Consider the following 18,204-nt stretch of genomic DNA (forward strand, 5'->3'; position numbering starts at 1 on the left):
TTCGTGGACTGAGGAGTAGTTGCAAGACCCCCAACCGCATCACATCTGCAGCATCCTTCATCCCTTGCATCAGGACCACTTCCGCAGAAAAGCCTGCAAAGGATAAAAGTGACTAGAACTGACTGAAGACTGCTTTTTCTGTTGAGGTAACAGTTTGAGGACCTTGCTGGTTCCTCCTGACTGGCGCCCTACTAAAGTTGGCCAACTAAAATGATTCCAAGTAACCACATTACAGCTAGCCTGAACTCTTGGTTAAAAAGTTTCTAAGTGTCACATTGGTGGAATGTACCAATGCTTGTTCGCAGTGGAGTGAACTAACCTCATGTATTATACCTTGTAAATATGATATCTCCAGAACCCTCTGGTGGATCCTTTTCGTTATAGTGTGTAAAAATATCTAAACATACAGTCTATTTTTATGAACTGAGGTCTGGTTTCTTTGGTGTCTTGTCAATGTCTTCAGTTGTTTTGCTGGAGTTTAATTGCTCAGCGTTTGTTCCTCTGTGTAAGCATCACTGTTCAGAGCCACAGCTACCCACGGTCGAGTGGAGGGCTTTACGACAAAACCCAAGTGTTCAAAAGTAAGTGTCTTACATGGTGAGGTCGCACAACCACACCATATAATACACCCATGTCCTCACAAATGCTATTAAAGTATCTTGGGTAACTACAACTAACCAGTTCATTTGTGGTGTTTTTCTCTGGCAGCGGCATAGATGGGAGAAGGGCAGTCATTAACGTACATGGATTTTTAGGTCTGGCTTGACAGTGCAACTGTCACATGACGGTTTAACCTACACTGATATCATTCTACAGTTCTTTGCTTCCACACAAATAAATATCGCTTCCCAGGCCATTTACTTAATGCTTCACATTACCATACAACATCCCTTTAACACCAGACCTACTGGAACTGCCAATACTTAAAAAAACATGTTTTTATTAACACGACAATATGCAAATTGCAGCGATTGAGAGTGGAGCTCTCAACATAAGATATATACATTAAGGCATCGAGGTACATATTGACATGTCAAATACCAATGTACGATTTGTGATGTTAAAAACAGGATGTACTGTGTGGCCTTCAACTTTATGAAGAGACTGGGGAGGGAGGAGAAAAAGGAGAAGGGAGGAAGAGAAAAGGAGAAAGAAAAGAACAAAAATGTCAACAATTTGAGAGCTCGGAGGTCAATGAATAACAGTTTATGAAGTGCAGTCAGCACACATTCACAGCAGAGACCGGTACATGTAAACGAGAATGTGTCCTACTACATGGAGAAGTCAAATATGCGGGTCTGGTAGTCGCCAAGCAGGTCACAGGGAGAGGAGAAAAGGAGTGACTGGGTTGCTGGGATGGGCTGTACAGTCGTGCGCAGGGGGTGGGCCGTCACGGGGAATGCGTGAGAGTGCCGTCATAGTGAAGGAGCATTGTGGAGAGGAATGACAGAATGGTCGTTATGGTGTCGCCTGCCGGTTGAGTGTATGCGGTGTGCTGTGCGTTCAAGGTGGTCATTTATCGGTTTTGGCATCAACTGCAATCAGATAAATCTCCCAACATTCAACCCCGTGCGAGAATCGCCTCTCATTTGGAGTAGTTCTAGAGTGCGCCTCGGCTCTGGTCCATGTCAGCAGCACGCGAAGCCATCCTCAAATCTCCAGAGGAGCAGGAGATTTCTAAGCAATGGCTATGTTTCGCTTAAACAGAATGGATTCAAGCTAGCCTGGCTGATGAACGGTGTTACCCAGAAACCGGTCCCAGGATGCTTGTTTCCGGTTCAGGGAAGACCTGGCTTTGCAGTTCGGGCTGGACTGTTCCCGTGAGGCACAGGGTCAAGACTGATTTGCATATAGCTGGGTCTGAACTGAAGTGGCGAAGTGAGCTAAAGAATGATGATGGATTCAACCCAGATCTGTGAGTGTCTGAAAAGTTTCAGCGCTCCGTCCATCATCTCCTTGGGCTTGCCTTAAAATAGGATGGAGGCCAGGTCAATAAAACGGTGCAAGCGTTTGTCTCCATTCGCCCTGCGTCGTAATCCCAATAGGCCTGATTCGGTGGTGGGAGTGAGAGGGTTTGTAGAAAACTACACCACAGTTGTGGTGTCTTCTTTGCACACCAGTGATAATGGTGCGCATGCCCTCACCATGTTTAGGAACTCTGCATTCTGCAACTTATACCGGGTACATTCCGGGGAAAGCACCGGGGACATGCGCTGAATACAGTCAGGGGAGAGATGAGTGTGGTGAATGTATTGGAACTGCCAATACTTGTTTGACTTGAAGCTCCGTGGAGCTGCACTCAGGTAGGATAGCTAAGCTACCTCCCATAAATTAGTGGGAAAAATATTCCTGGACTGAGGAACCAGAAAGGTGGGAGGTTCGCCTTCATGGAGACCAGCAATCCGGGTGGAGATGTTCCACTGCTTGTCCTAAAAAGCTGTGGCCTGCAAAGTGCTGTTGAGATCAAAGACTTGTGACGGCTGCCAGCACAACCTAGAATCACGGAGGGTGGACAGCAACGCTCTCATTCGACCCCCAAAAGAAGAATGTAACTGCGTGACCCTCCATGAACATGGAGACAGCTCCAGTCCGACCACCATGAGAAGAAGCGGATTACTCACCACCACTCTGCCATCCAGCATTGCCCGACGGACCCCTGTGCGGTCCCCGCAGTGAGGTCGGAATGCAGTGGTTCCTGCCTCCCCCCCCCCCCCCGTCTTCCTTCCCAAAGGAAAACCAGACTGAACCCTCCATGACCAGAGTCCGCAAGAACCTGCTTTTCCAACACCTTCAGAGTCCAAGAAGAATGCAATTTATAGAGCCCTCGTTTCTTCTAACAAAGGGTCCCAGCTCTAAGGTTTCGCTCCTGAATACAGATCCAAGCAACCAAGCGCAACCAAGCACAAGCAAGCACAAGCAGCCTCAGTCAGATCGAGCTGAACAGCCAGGTTAAGTTTTTACGAAATTATATTTCCGTTTTTTCCTGTCTGAGGGGGGGGGGGGGGGGGGGGGGGGGGCGGCGGGGGGAATTCCACATCTTGGATGCTAAAAAGCTGAAGGCGCATCCCCTCGATGTGTGCTCTTTTCACAACAGGAATGCAGGCCAGAAGAGCTGCAGCTGACCCTAAACTCCTTCTAGGAGAATAGAGTTTAACAAAAGAATGCAGATAACAACGGCCTTTATTGAAAAGATTCTATAACAATAACACATGGCTTTAAAAAGAGCCTTTCCCTGCGGATATTTAAGGTACATTATCAGATTGGCCTCGCATCTTGCAAGCCGCCCTCCCGTGGAAACTCTGTATAAAGGCTTCCCTAGTGAGCCACACTGCAAGGGGCTCCATGACACCGGAGACAGGGGAGACGGTGGGGAACGTCGACTGGTGACAACTGCCTATTGACCGGAATGAGCCCCCAGAGCCGCGTAGAAAGGAGGTGTACACAAGGACTCTCCAGGTACCTCGGAGCAGCTACCCTCTGTGCTTCAGCCTAGGAAATGAAAAACGTTTCTTTGGTTGACTCTGGTACGGTTCTGAAATTGAAACGGGTGTAAATAAATGGGTCTACTGTGAGGACTGGAAAGCTGCAGAAATACCATCTTCGATGCGGATGGTTAAAGGGCAGTCCATGCTCAGCTGGGAGGCCTTATTGCGGATTTTCTTTCCTAAGTGCGAGATCGCATTGTGTATAGGACTGCAAAGGCACTGGACATCATTGCCGATGACCCCGCCTGGTGCACCGAGGTGGCCACTGATCGGATGCAATGCCCATTTTAAATACATGATAATGCGCCACACTCTTAGCTTCACGAATGAGCAAAGCGCTTGGTGCATATCACCAGGCACTTAACAGAGCATAGGAGCGTGTGGTATCCAGCGAAGGGACACGTGACAGAAGCAGAGGCCTGATGGAAAGAACGTGCGAACGTAATACTGAAGCAGTGAACACCACGTACAGCTGCTTTGTACAAATTAACGCCATTGTGCAGCAGATGACGCAATTACACATTTATATATTACTACACACACGTTCATTTACAGTTCCAGGCACAGGGGCATTAAACGAGAATCAAAGTGACGAGAGGACACTTCCTGCCGGTACAAGATGGCCGGTGGGTACAGTCTTCATCGTCTGCTGAAAACAGCGGATTAATAGACAGGGGGAAGGGTGTTTCTGCTGCTTGGGGTGGTCCCAGATTCACAATCTGTGTGATTGTCAGGGCATGATATGAGATCTAGTTCAAGATAGATGGGAAGCGTCCATCAGCTTTATGGGGAAGATGCTATCCCAGGGGGAGGAGTAGAAACTGCTTATTGGTTATACTTCACCAGGACAGTGAAGGTTAAACAGATTCTAAACACCTTTAAATGCAGGGCCACCGCACATCGAACTCGAGAACTGTTCTGGACACATTTAGTTTCAGGATACATGGCTGTGTATATAGAATTCAACATCCTTGTGCCCAAGGCCTGCATACAGAGATTTATTTATCCACAGAGACCAATTTAACAGACGATATAAGGAACATGCAGCTTTTTGCTTTCAATGATGCCAAATACAAGGATTTCTAGAGACTATAATTTAAACAAATGTCGAAAAAACAAAAATGACAAGAGGTGTGTGCTGCACTGACTTAAGCTCATAGTCACTGGCCCAGCTCTCCTGAGCTGCTGCACCGCTCTGCTTCCATCCAGTTTTTGCCTGATTTTTAGGTCTCGCGCCTAAGCGTTGCAGTGCGTAGCACTGCTGGCGCAGCGCGAGACCTCTTGTACGAGCTTCAGAAAGCAGACCACACGCTTGTGCATGTGGTTTAGCTTTCGCAGCCTGCAATTGGCTTTAGCGTGCTTTTTAAAAAACAAATATAGCACACAATTGGGCCAAGGCGGGTGCATGTCCCGCCTTTGCTCCACCCATTACCACCGGTGTCTATTACGCGCATCAGCGCAGCACATACAGGCTCCCTCGTCCCCGCTCCTCTGTGGTGCACACACACCACTGGTTACACAAGCCCCTGCCTGGTTGTGCGTGCGTGATCCGGCGGTCTCATAAAATGCGCCCACCTTTAAGCCGCAACCAAAATCCTTGCCCGAGGTAGACGCCTTGGCAAAGTTCAAGTCCCGGCTGTCCACGGACAGGCTCGGGTAAATGGACGAGGTCTCGGTACTTGACTTTTACATGGCCCCTCGCTTGGCAGTAGTTCAGGGAGCATGCCTTTCGCATGTCTCGGCTGCAATGAATGACCGCAGGCGGCAACGGCTGCAGAGCCCACCGTGGGGCTTCAGGGCCGGCCGGAACGCATCACCCCTGCACCTCATGCGGCGCGGACTCCGCCCTATGCCCGCACTGCGCCAGGAGCGTTCTCATGCTGCGGCCGGGGCAGGACGCCTAGTTCATCCTCCGCATCCCTCTGCAGTCAGAGCCCGGCGCCCTCGGGCCACAAGCAGCAGATCAGTCGTCAGCATTGAGCCGGACTTTCTCAGCCCCGCACCTCCCTCTCTGCTTCCACTACTTTGCCCACACTGCTGCTGAAGTGATATCCGCAGCAGCTGCTCTCAGGCTTTCCCTTATAACCCTCTCAGCCATCCATCTCCGAGCAGCCTGAGCCCCGCCCACCGCCTCTCTCGCGGCCCAAGTCTGAGATGAGGACTTCTCATTCCAGACAGCAGCGGAATGGAGAACCGTGGCCTTTACCCCGCTTTATAACCACAGTGGTCTCTGCCTTGTAACCAACGCAACCAGGTGAACCAAAACCAGCCTCTTGGAGCACCCAACTAACCTGCAGCTTGAATTAACCAGGCTAGGTTGCAGTGTACTGTATTCTCTAAATGCTCATGGTCATCTCGTGTCTGCAGTGTGCATGATTGATGTGTCCTGGTAGAGAGGCCACGGCATTTCATCTGTTCCAAACGAAAGGGGCCGCCTGCCTGCAGCTTCAAAGAGTTGAGAGCTGAAACGCTGGCGCTGCATACCTCAAATGCTAATTCCCAGAGACGTTTTAAGACATAGGCAACGTATACAATAGACCGAGGTCTCCACCTTCTAGACCCCTCCACCCTTCGGTAAAGTGATTAGGTTGCTGTAACAGTAGTTTGCTGGAAAAAGCATTCTTTTGTAATTTGATTGCTGGACATGTAGTCTTCACGGAACCGCCTGCCAACTTTAGTCTTTTCACTCCCTGGTAGTTAGAAGCATGTCATCAAATACAACCATTTGCAATGCAATAGGTCTCGCATTATTAAAGTTTGAGCTATTGGCATTGGTAATAATAATAGCTCAAACATTCAGCAATGCGAGACCTATTGCACTGCAAATGCTTCTTTACTGTACCCTCTTCCTTTCCCCGGTCTCCTGAGTGCTTTCTCCTTTCTGGCCACGAAGCAACTTGCAACCCCAGCGCCTTGAGACCCTCACGGGTGATATGCTGCGCTTTATATACCCTGATTGACTGGTGCACACCTGCCTCGACAGACAAGAAAGCTCAATGAAGGACAGGTGCTCCCAGGAGCAAGGAAGAGCAGTACACCTGGGAGGCGGCGAGGCACGTACCTGGGAGGCGGCGAGGCACGTACCTGGGAGGCGGCGAGGCACGTACCTGGGAGGCGGCGAGGCACGTACCTGGGAGGCGGCGAGGCACGTACCTGGGAAGCGGCGAGGCACGTACCTGGGAGGCGGCAAGGCACGCAGATGGCAGGCGGAGGCATGTGCAGGTACCTGGGAAGCAGAGGCATGTGCAGGTACCTGGGAGGCTGAGGTACGTACCTGGGAGGTGGAGGCACGTGCCTGGGAGGCACGAACCTGGGAGGCGGAGGCAGCGTGGTTCAGGCTTGGGCGCCCTCTCCCTCGTTTCCGCTGTGACATCTCTCTTGCCTACAATAAAAGATGGTGAACGGTCAGACTGTGTCCCAAAGCCAGGTTTAAGACAATCTCACAGCACATTAGAAAACAGGGGGCTCCAAAGTGGACTATATGACAACACAATACAATCCTGGACACATCCCACGACTCATCCTGCTACAGGGCTGTTGTGGAACAGTGAATGCAACCAGGTCTCTCTGCCCACCAGCACAGGCGGGTTGCAGGTATCGTGTGTGGAAGGACTCTGGCTCTAGTGGGGGACGAAAGACAAAGATGACACAAGGAGAGAGGATCCGGAGAAGAGAGTTGCAGAGAGCATGTGAATGAGGGGAGCGGGTAACATGCAGGAAATAATCAGATGTGGGGAAAGGACTGGAGGATAGTGGATGGGAGGGGGTAGAAGTCGAGATTAGTTTCAGCACCTAAACACTGAACTCGCAGAGAATGAACACTTTATCATACATTTTTAGAAATTCTTATAAAACTACAAGAGAAGAAGGAGCTGGAAACCTAGAAAAAAATGAGGAAAAGTGGAAAGACTTCTATTAACAAGAACACTAGTATATCAAACCAGGGGTCTACCATCCAGGATTCAATTAGAAATGTAAATATCCACCCAACGGGCAGGATGCTCCAGAGCTAAAAGTGTAGAGTAGGGGCTGGCTTGATGGATCGGTTGATGGCGCGGAGCAGGTTTGCACTATGCTTCAAGAGTAACACAATAGTTGAGGGAGCATTAGGAAGAGACAGATGAAACAGGTTCTACTCTTGACGTGCCCAAACAGCAAAGAAATGTGTGCATGAGCGAGACTGCACTGCCATTTTGAAAACAGCCCTGAAACTTCACTCAGACGAGTCCAAGAAAGTACTGAAGGGTAGGAGCAAAGCAGAAAGGAATGAACAGCTGCGGTGTCACGCAATCTTACGAGAGAAATAATTCACATGCTGTGAAGCACCCATACATGGATACTGCTTGGTCAGTTAGTAACAATGTTCAGAAGGCACGAGGCAAAGGACTCAAGCTGTTAGCTCGAAAAACAAGGGGCTCAGGAAGGACCCAGGGCAGGGCTCACAGTGCAGACAAAGTTGGGCTCAAGGGAGCAGCAGGCCTAGAAAAGGGGCAACCCAGGGAGGGAAAAGAAGTCCCCCAAGGAGGTCCCACCAAACATACGCTTCGAGATAGCTGCTGAATTATGAACTCCCTACCACAGGCGAAAAGATATCACATGAGGGGGGACAATTATAGTCCTCAGACTTCCATCATCAACAGAAAAAGAAGGCACACTGTGTCAGATCATTTGTATGGTGCAGATCTGCAGAAAAACAATGCAAAACAATATTTTACATAGGGAAAGTGATACAGGGTGAGTTGAGTGTAAGTGGATTGGTAAAGTACCCACTATAGCCTTAAGGTATCTGCAGTGAACGACATAAGCAAGGACACCATATACGAACAGAAACCTTGATAAATGTGAACTGGGAACACTTTCGACTTGTGGGTAAATGGCCTACACCGGATTCACGATACTGCCCTAACCGCTGGAGTTACGAGCCATTATGGGGTCGCCCTGGTGAGATCAGTAAAGGAGAAATCAGCGAGTGCAGCACCACGAGGGAGAATTGCAACTAGAATCACTGCCTTGTATACTGGATTGAATTGTGCAGTATTTAGTATTGGTGTGTAATTAAGAAATGCATTCCTTTCTCAAAAAGACAAGCACTTGGCTGGCTGGACACTGATTTATGGCACAGATTGGTTGACGGTTGACTTGAGAGCTCATGCACCCCCACACTACTTACCTGAGAAGCCAGCGTCTACTCTTCTTTGCTACCCTGAAAAGATCGTACTTGAACCAGCTGGTAGGACAGACCCCAGGACACCAATGGCAAATGACTTCAAACCTCACAGTTGGGGCCCAGTAGCCCATCACTGCCTTGTGGCCCCCTTTACAGGGGCTGAGGAAAACCTGAAGTGCATCAAAGCTGCCTGAATGATAAGGATGACGGAAGGGCAGTGAGGACATGCTCTTCCAGATGATAAAGGTGGCCAGTCCCCAAAAGTCTCCACGATTACTGGGAGAAGCCTTGTTTAGCATTCCTGCTTGCTACCACATGTAATTATCGAGAAGTGAAAGACATAATTTGTGCTCAACTAATAGAAAGAAAAAATAAGAAATTTCAAGAACTGTCATAGTCAACAGAATTTCCGGACCTGGAGTCAGTTTGAGCTTTGGCTAGGAGCATTTAACATTCGGAACAGTGCATGAAGGAATTAAACTCGAATATCAGGTCAGATTAAATTTAATTGATTACCAAACAACCAGATACGTGCGTTAGAAACATTGGGAGTGATAAATGGGAAAATGAGACCTCCAGTACTTAAGGCGTCCCTGTAATAACATGAACTGGTATGTTTTTATTGTGTAAGCAAATCTCATTCAGGTAATGCCAAATTCTGTGTAGCCCTTAACCAAGTGCCCTACAAATATAGAAAAACAAGACGGGGGGGGGGTTGTAAAACCTCAGTAGGACATAAAACATGTGCTAATTCAGACATCTTGACAATGGTGTCACGGATGAGAATGGAAAGGTTGTCCTCAACCGATTGTGGGGAGGATGTACTGTTTAAGAGTGCCATAGATGACAAAAGAGCGAGAAGGAAGCCAGCGTACTGTGTCGTCTCTGTCATCAACAAAGATGTCAGTCATGGCAGAATCTTTATTCCAGTTTACATTAATTTGTGAAAAGGAGCTACCTGTTCTCGGTGGTGTACACCTAAAAGACTCGAGGATAAAAATATTTGCATACGGCGTGAAAAGAGTGGAAGTGGTGGGGATAAATGGCGTGGCTTTGGAGTTTGAAGGGTGTACTACCACTACACAAATATATATTGAAAAGTAAATGGTACAAATTTGTTGTGTTAGAACGATTGGGGGGCGGCGGGGGGGGGGGGGGGGGGGGGGGATTTCTGGATCCCATTCATCCTGACATGGATGTGTCAAGATCGAGATTTTTAGTTCAATTTCTGTTAACCTGGCAAAGGAGAACAAATGAGCGGATGAACACCCACAAGTATTCACAGACGGATAAGGGAAATTTAAAGGTGTCCAACACTATATCATTTTGAAAGATGGGGCACAGCCTGTAGTGCCGGAGTGTGTAACGTTTCAAGGTGTTTGAGGAAAAACCTAAAATTGGAACTTGGGAAATTATTCAAGTTCGGAATTATAGAACTTATCGATGATTCAGAATGGTTGGCTCCTGTAGTTCTTAAGCGCAAACCAGACAAGTCTGAGACTTTGTGTTGATTTGCAAGACAAACTAATATCTGGGCTGATCGTCAACATTATCCAACATCAACAAGATATTAGCCACGCTTAAGGGGCGGAGTTGTTCACATCCCTTGGTATATCTGCTGCTTTCCATCATGTAGAACTTTATCAAATCTCTACACATCTTAAATCTTTTGTGACACTGGAGGGAACTTATCTTTATATCTGGATGCCTTCTGGCTTTGCATTTGCTTTCTCTGTGTTTCAAAGGCTAATTAACAACCTATTTTATGACACGAAGGTGTAGTCTATTTCCAAGATGACATTTTAATGAATGGCAAAGATGTTTATGCACATAATGAAAGAGTAAGGAAAGTACTAGAGATCACTGGTAATAGCAGTGTTTCACTCCAGAACAATAAATGTTTTTGACAACCCAGGGTGGCTTATCTTGGTAAGTTCACAGCAGGAAAGGGCACAGAACCAAACATCTAAATATTAGAAGGAATTGAAAAAGCAGCAAAACATGTTAACAAGGATCAGCTAAGATCATTTTTTTGTCTATGAGTACTGTGCCAATTGTATTCGCAATTTTGCCAGTAAAATCTCATGTCTACATGAGTTTATGAAAAAGAATGAACTATGAGTGGGATGAAAAATGCAATAGAGCATTTGAATCAATCAAGCTCAAAATGGTATCCATTAAATCCCTTAAACCTTTAATCATCAATGCACTACTGGTGCTAGTAATCATGGGTTGGGTGCGAGGTTGATGCAGAAAAGGAGCAATGGTTGTGAAGAGATTGTGGCTTTTGATTCTGGGGCATTACATGGTGCGGAGTCTACTTATTGTACAATTGAAAAAGAGGCCCTTACTTTGTGGTGGGGGATACAATATTTTGAAAACTTTGTTTTGGGGAGTCAGTTTATCCTGGGAACTGATCACAAACCACTGGTCGACTTGTTTAGCAGCATGGGTGGTGGTGGTAGGGACTCTTGGCGTTTTAGGAAGTGGGCCCATGTTTGGTATTGTGTTAATAGAATATGTCTCCAAACGTCCCAAAATTAGGTTTGTGGAGAGTGTTAATTCATGAGTCATCACTGGGTTTCATCAAGAAGTATTGTCGAGAGAAGGTTATCTTAAAGAACTAGTAACTGACAATGGCACACAGTTTTCAAAGAAATGAAAGAATTTACACAATATGGGAGGGTAAAACATGTTAAAACTTCTTTGTACCATTTCCGTAGAAATGGACTGGTGGAAAGAGAAAAAGTGTAATCAAGAACCAGTTGCAACTGGTATTAATTAGTAGACTGGAGTGGAAGTCAATTGTTAGGGATATCATTACAGGAATATCACCTTATACTCTGTTGAGTGGGAGAGTTGCAGGCAGGTACCAAACTGAACTAGGAATGGATAAAGAGAAAATCTGTTGATGTTGACAAAGTGGAGTATGTTGTTGACGTTAGGAGAACAATTCAGAATAAGTATTGCACAGAGGGAAAAAGTGGAAAATGTCATCTCAAGGTGGGTTAGGAGTAAAAAATAAGTATTGGCAAAGCCAACAGGTTTTGTCTACGCAAGAGCTATTGGCTTTGCCCAAATGTTTTAACCAAGTTGTACACCAGCGTGGCTAAGTTACTGGCATAAAGGAGAGTGGAGTTTTGTAAAGTGGAGTGTTATAGAGTGGCGCAGAGTTGAACAATTGAGAGACGCAGAGTGCAGTGGCGGAAAGTGCGGTTTTGCAGACTAGTGTCAAAGTGTAGTGATGTAGAGTGCAGTGGCACAGAGTAGAGCGGTGTAGAGAGCGGTGGCGTAGAGCACAGTGGTGCAGAGTAGAATAGAGTGGCGTAGAGTGCAGTGATTCAGAGCGCAATGTTGTAAAGTGGCATAGTTTGCAGTGGCGAAGCGTTGCAGAGTAGAGAATAGTGGCAGAGTGCAGTTGTGCAGCGTAGTTGGCGTAGAGTACGCTGGTTTTGAATAAAGTGGTGTAGTGATAACTGCCGTAGAGTGCAGGGGTTTTGAGTGGAGTCGAGCACAGTGGTGTAGAGTGGTGCAGAGCAAAGTGGCACAGTGTAGATTGCAGCGGTGTAGAGTAGGCTTGCGTAACGTGCATTGGCAGAGAGTGCAGTGGGGTAGATTGTTTCAGAGTAGAGTGAAGTAGAGTGGAGAGGTGCAGGGTGGAGTGCAGTGGCATAGACTGCACTGGCGAGGAGCGAAGTAGTACAGAGGAGAGTGCATTGGCGAAGAGTGCCGTTGCATAGAGTGCAATGTTGCAGAGTAGTGTCAACTGGAGTGATGTAGTGTGTAGTGGTGAAGAGTGCAGTGGTGCATACTAGAGTGGGGTAGAGTGCATCTGTATTTAGTACAGTGAAGCAGAGTAGAGAGGCGCAGAGAGAAGTGGTGTAGAGTGCAGTGTCAAAGTGCAGTGGTGCACAGCAGATTTAAGTGGTGCACAGCAGATTTAAGTGGCGTAGAGTTCAGTGGGATAAAGTGGTGCAGGGTAGACTGCAGGGGAACAGAGTGCAGTAGGGCAGAGTAGAGTGGCTCAGAGTAGTGGTGCAGAGTTTAGTGGCGGAGAGTTCAGTGTAGCAGAGTAGAGTGTCGTAGAGAGCAGTGGTGTGGAGTAGAGTGGCATGCAGTGGCGTAGAGTGCAGTCTTGTAGAATATAGTGGCATACAGCACAGTGGGGGAAAGTGGATTGGCATAGAGTGCAGTGGCGCAGAGGATTTCGGTTGAGAGTAAAGTGGCATAGAGTGCATTGGCGTAGAGTGCTGTAGCATAGAGTGCAGCTTCGAAGAATAGTGGTGTAGTGTACAGTGGCATAGAATGTATTGGTGAGATTGGAATAGAGAGGCGTAGACTGCAGTGGCATAGAGTAGATTGTTTCAGGGTAGAGTGAAGTGGTGTAGGGTGCGTGCAGTGGCAAAGAGTGCAGGGGTGCAGAGTAGATTAGAGTGGCTTGGAGTAGACTGGCAAAGAGTGCAGTTGTGTAGAATGGAGCAATGCAGAGTAGAGTAGCATAAAGTGCATTGGCACAGAGTGCAGTACAGTAGGGCACAGTGGCATAGACTGCACTGGTGCAGAGTAGAGTGGTGCAGAGTGTAGTGTCTTGTGTGCACTTGTACAGCAGGACCCTTCTGGTCCCCAAAGGACTCCATAGAAATGGCGCAAGCATTGGAGTGTGTCCACGGGGTGTTAAATAAAGTTTATGATGCAATGTGAGTTAGAGCATGGTTGAACTCTAAAGAATAAAGACGTGCAATACAGAGCTCCATGTGTGGCATGAGCATTTGCATGCAAGCAGGCTGGGGAGGACTCTACAACTAGTGACGAGCCAGGGGATTTGTAACCCAAAGATTCAAGAGTGCTACCCAAGAGGTTTTGTCGAATCTCGTGCAGGCCAAGTGTGTCTCAGTCGAGGTGACAATCGACAGTTGGCATATATAGAGTCAAAGTGCCACTCAAACCAGTGTTAGGTTTTCGAAGAAGGCAAAGGCCCTGTGGAAAATGTCATGCACAGTCGGCGGGGGACCAGCTGTGAAAGCCAAAAGAGGTACTGCGCCACAGCACAGCAGAACCATCATTCATACATAAAAATGCTAAAGGCAGCAGCAAACCGGTACAGAGAGGCGCTCAAGGCCGCTAAAATAGGGCTTACAGACTAAATAAGACATACCGTGTAACAACTCAAGTAAAAGGGCCAGTCCTCATGGGAGGTTACAAATGAAGACAAGGCGGTACTAAGGAGGGACTAACAAGCCTGTTAACGAATCAGAAGCCAGCATTTACAAAGGACAATGACAAGCCAATTAAACATATGGGCGTAGCTTGAAGTCCATAGTCCAATACAGCATGCCCGCAGAGCAGTGCATGCGATGCCCAGGGTCGACATAAAAACTGAATATTAGTGCCAGATGGATTGCCTGCATTGAAACCTTCAATGGCTTAAATCGATGCACTAGAAGAAGCAGATGACAAAAAGATGATCAAATACTTAAAGAATCGTGCCGGTGACGGAGTCAAAGAAGCAATAAAGAAAATACCACATTCTGATGAAATATCTTCCTGTCAGATTAAAGCAGCATTAGAAATCAAGTGCAATCCAATGGCGACTATGAAAGGTACATCTTCAACCAAGCCAGACAGCAAGCTGGGGAAACGATAAATGAGTTGGCTGAGACTTGAGACCCTCATCAATCAGTGCAGGTTCAACAAATTCAATGAGGAGGCGGCCAACCATCTAAGAGTCATCGATGGTTGCCCTTCTGACTCATTCAGACGACGGATGCTGCACGAGACACTCAGTCTAAAGAGAGCTCATGGCTTTGAGAGCAGAAGAACATGCAGATCGACATGCTGCTGGCAGAGAAGATGAGTAGTCCAAAGTGAATCAGCTGTGAAAATGAAAAGTAAGCAGAGAGACAAGGTCAGAGGGCCATAAAGTGATGGCTCCAAAGAAAAAGAAATTGGGTTTCCAATGTGGATTCTTCTTTCCTCACAAAGGTAAATGTCCCGCCAATGGACAAGTATGCAAAGGCTGCGGGAAAGAGAACCATTTGATGACTGTTTGTAGAGAGAAAGAGAGACCAACTATGTCACTTAGAGAAGACAAAATGGATGCCAGAAAGTTCCAGAAGCACTCTAGCTATGCCCACATGATCAAACAGTGGCATCATTTGAGGCAAGTGGAAATTAAACGAAGCCTATCGTCATCAAAGTCGGCACCCAAAAGCTCTTCAATGTCATGGTCGAGTGACGGGGAAGATGGCTGTGCTATGATGATGTCTACCAGTGAGCGAAGTGCACACATAGGTTTGGCCCTCGCAGAGAAGAGTCCAAGACAGATTATGTAAAACAACCAAATTCCTTTGGACATTGCCCTAAGACCACACTCAAAGTGAATGGCTGTACCATACCTTTTTATCATTGACAGTGGTGCATCGATAAACTTCATGCTGGCAGAAAAGTACCATGAACTGTCTCTGGTGACCAAACTCACGCCTTCGAAGACAAAGGTATACGCGTGGGCTGCTTCTACGCCATTACAGAGTCTCGGATCATTTGTAGTGACCATGCGACACAAGAAGATGAAAGTACAAGCGCCGATCCAGGTTTTCCAAAGTACTTCTTCAAGCGCATGTTTACTCAGTTGCAGTACTTCTGCTGACATAGGTCTGATCTCCATCAAACATAATATAAATGCACATGCGGACATTGTAAGTCAGTTTTGACGCTTCGTGGACTAGGATGGGACAAAACAGGGGCCAAGATGGCCGCTGAGCGGGAGCATTGCAGACAAGCTCCGGGTTCTGAGATCACCTTTTGGTGAATATCCCGGTGACACCCTGCCATTACATCACATTGTTGGGCATTACAACGAAGATGTTGTGTACTACTCACCAGTGTGAGGCTTGCCTTGCTTCTTGGGAGTTCACAGTTGTTTTTCCACAGAGCTGCTCCTTCTCGTCGGACGAACTGCTGGACCTGCCCGCCTTCGCACGGAGACCCAGTCGCATCGGTGCCTACACATTGCTGGATTACGCCCGTGACTCGGAACGGTGCCACTGCCTGACCGGAGATCATCGGGCCCCACTGGACGTCCTATTGTGCAGCAGCTACAGCGGAGCCCTCACCCGCCTGTCGATGAAGGGATCCGGCTCCACCATGGAGAGGTGCTGTGGTACTGGCGGCCCGCACCAAATTCTCCCCATGAATGGAGCCTCTGTGTTATCGGCCTATTCGTTCTGGTCTCGATGGATTTTTCACCAAATTGCTCCCTCTCCCCATCGGACGGCCTAATTACTAATTCTGGCCGCGGTCAGAAGGATGCCCAGTCGCCTCGGAGCCTGGATCTGCCGGTGAGGCGGAACGCTGCAGCTGCACGGCTGAAGATAGTCAGGCACCTGTGGTTTTCATTAGAGGTACAGCGGCTGCAGTCTAGCCCCCGCCAGTATGCCTGGCTTCGGCGGAGAGATCTGGCTTACCCGCGATGTAGCTGAGCGGTAGTCCTGGTGTCCTGCGCGACTCTCCCTGCGATTCAATCCTCAGTTTTGTTTGTTGCGTGCTGCCATTGACAGCAGCAGGGAGGGCCTGGATCCGGTCGGGTTGATCGCGACAGCTGGAAAGCGATCCTGGCCTGGAGTCTATTTTGCCTTCTTTCTTTTCCATTTGCTGTGGAAATCTCTTCAAGATGGCCACCTTTACCAGCCCATAGGGAAACAGTCTCATGAGGATCAGCACAGGCGACCACAGAAATTAAAAAGAGGACTTTGTTCATCTTTCACTGGCACTAAAAGGAAGGTAGGACTACTCTTTATGCACTCTACTAATTCTATGGAGAAAAACTTGTGGGATTTATCCCGATTCATCCCAAGGATCGGCCATACGATAAAGGAGTCTCTGTCTCTATCACAAGTGCAATCTAATACATCGAAGAGAAAAATTTGGAGGTCCTTTCATCTGGTTCATCCTACTGATCGGCCATATTATAATGGGGCTCGGACTATGCTCTTACTGGCTTGATTGTCTCTCTGATCCCTTACATACCATCAGCAGTTTAATCTGGCAATTAGGTCCATCGCCAACTCGATCAGCTAGGCCCATCAACTAGACTCATCGCCAATCGGTCTTTTCTTTAACAACAAAAACAAGCATTGGCATTGCCTTGGGACCTTATAAGTGTTTAGCCATGCAACAGTTGCATAACTAAATACTTACAAGGTCCCAAAAGCGGGACCTATTGGCTATGCAAAGCGGCCGTGAAAGTGATCGCGATCAAACATCAAAGCGGCCCTGCGGCCGCGAAAGTGAAAGTTATCGCAGTAAAGTGCGTCCCGCGCGCCCGCGCACATGCACTGTAGCTCTAGGCTGGCCTGGTAGCACTTTTTGGAGCCCTCTCAATAAGTCTCGCCAGACCAGCGCATGCGCTCGGTCAGGCGAGACCTAAAAACACTAGGACCTCGTAATTTTGCTCCCACCCTTACAAGGTCTCACCCTGGCCTCTCACATAATGAGTGTGAATTGTCTTGCCTTGCCTTGATGAAAGAGTTGAAGGAGAATTAAAGATCTGTCATTAGTGTAACTGTCTGTCTCACAAGGAAAAGCAGAACCCACTATCAATGTCCGATCTTCCGATGCAAGCGTGGGAAAGGATTGCCGTGGATTTCTTTGGTTCCCTAAACAATGGAAATCATCTCATGGTAATAGTTGATGAATACTCCAGGTTTCCCCATGTGGAAGGCACGTCATCAACAGCAAATGATAACATTACTAGGGTATTGAATGATGTTTTTGCAACATGGGGTGTTCAGTCCATTCTTAAGTCTGACAAGGGTCTATGTTTCAACAGTTGAGGATTTAAAGATTTTCTCACAAGCAAGGATAATCAAGCACCAGAAAAGCACACCTCAGGCAAACTGGGCTGTTGAACAATTCGTGGGTCCCCTAAAGAGAGTGGTTCAGTGCGCTGCGCTAGAAAGAAGGGACCTCCGATCTGGTCGGTGTTCCACCCTTCATGCTTACAGGTCCACTCATCATTCCACAAGAGGTGAAAGCCCTGCCACACTGTTTGGGGGAGCCCTGGGAACGAAATTGCCACAATGTTGCACGACAAGGCTGACAAGATCCGTGAAACTGATTCATTGAGGAAGTCTAAAATGAGGACTAATGCTGATAAACGCAGAGGCACTCGTGACCCGGTTTACAAGGAGACAGAGTCCTAGTTACGCAAAAATGGAAACACAAGTCTGACACTCTGTTTGAGGCCGAACCGCTGAGGGTCAGGATGAGCAAAGGACACATCAACGTCCAAGAAAGTCTACCACAAGAGACTCGTCACGCTTCAAACTCCTGACTCAATGCTCGTCGGCGCCAGATATCAAAGCCAGGGTATGTCCACCCGAGAGTCAGGAGAGCCCAAATCACACACCTGCCTCTGTATCACGTGTCTCCATTGCAAGTGTCTTTCCTTTGCCTTCACAACCTCACACGAGATATGGAAGGCTGGTTCGAGCGCCTCGACGACTCACTGAGGAACTATGATGTATATATGAAAAGAAACAAACCAAGCATTGA

At 47.6% G+C, this 18,204-nt stretch overlaps 1 protein-coding gene across 3 annotated transcripts in view; it reads right to left on the reverse strand.

Annotated features, from left to right (window-relative positions):
- Nucleotides 1-18,204, reverse strand: part of LOC146797156 (non-structural maintenance of chromosomes element 3 homolog) — a 73,326-nt gene that overhangs the window by 38,512 nt on the left and 16,610 nt on the right. For all 3 annotated transcript variants that reach the window (XM_085629842.1, XM_085629841.1, XM_085629840.1), the window contains exon 2: nt 6,760-6,867. In XM_085629842.1, the coding sequence (XP_085485968.1) occupies nt 6,760-6,858 (99 nt within the window). In that variant the 5' untranslated portion in view covers nt 6,859-6,867. The remainder of the gene's footprint in view (nt 1-6,759; nt 6,868-18,204) is intronic.

Source organism: Triturus cristatus, chromosome 10 (assembly GCF_964204655.1).
Source record: "Triturus cristatus chromosome 10, aTriCri1.1, whole genome shotgun sequence".
Lineage (NCBI taxonomy): Eukaryota > Metazoa > Chordata > Amphibia > Caudata > Salamandridae > Triturus > Triturus cristatus.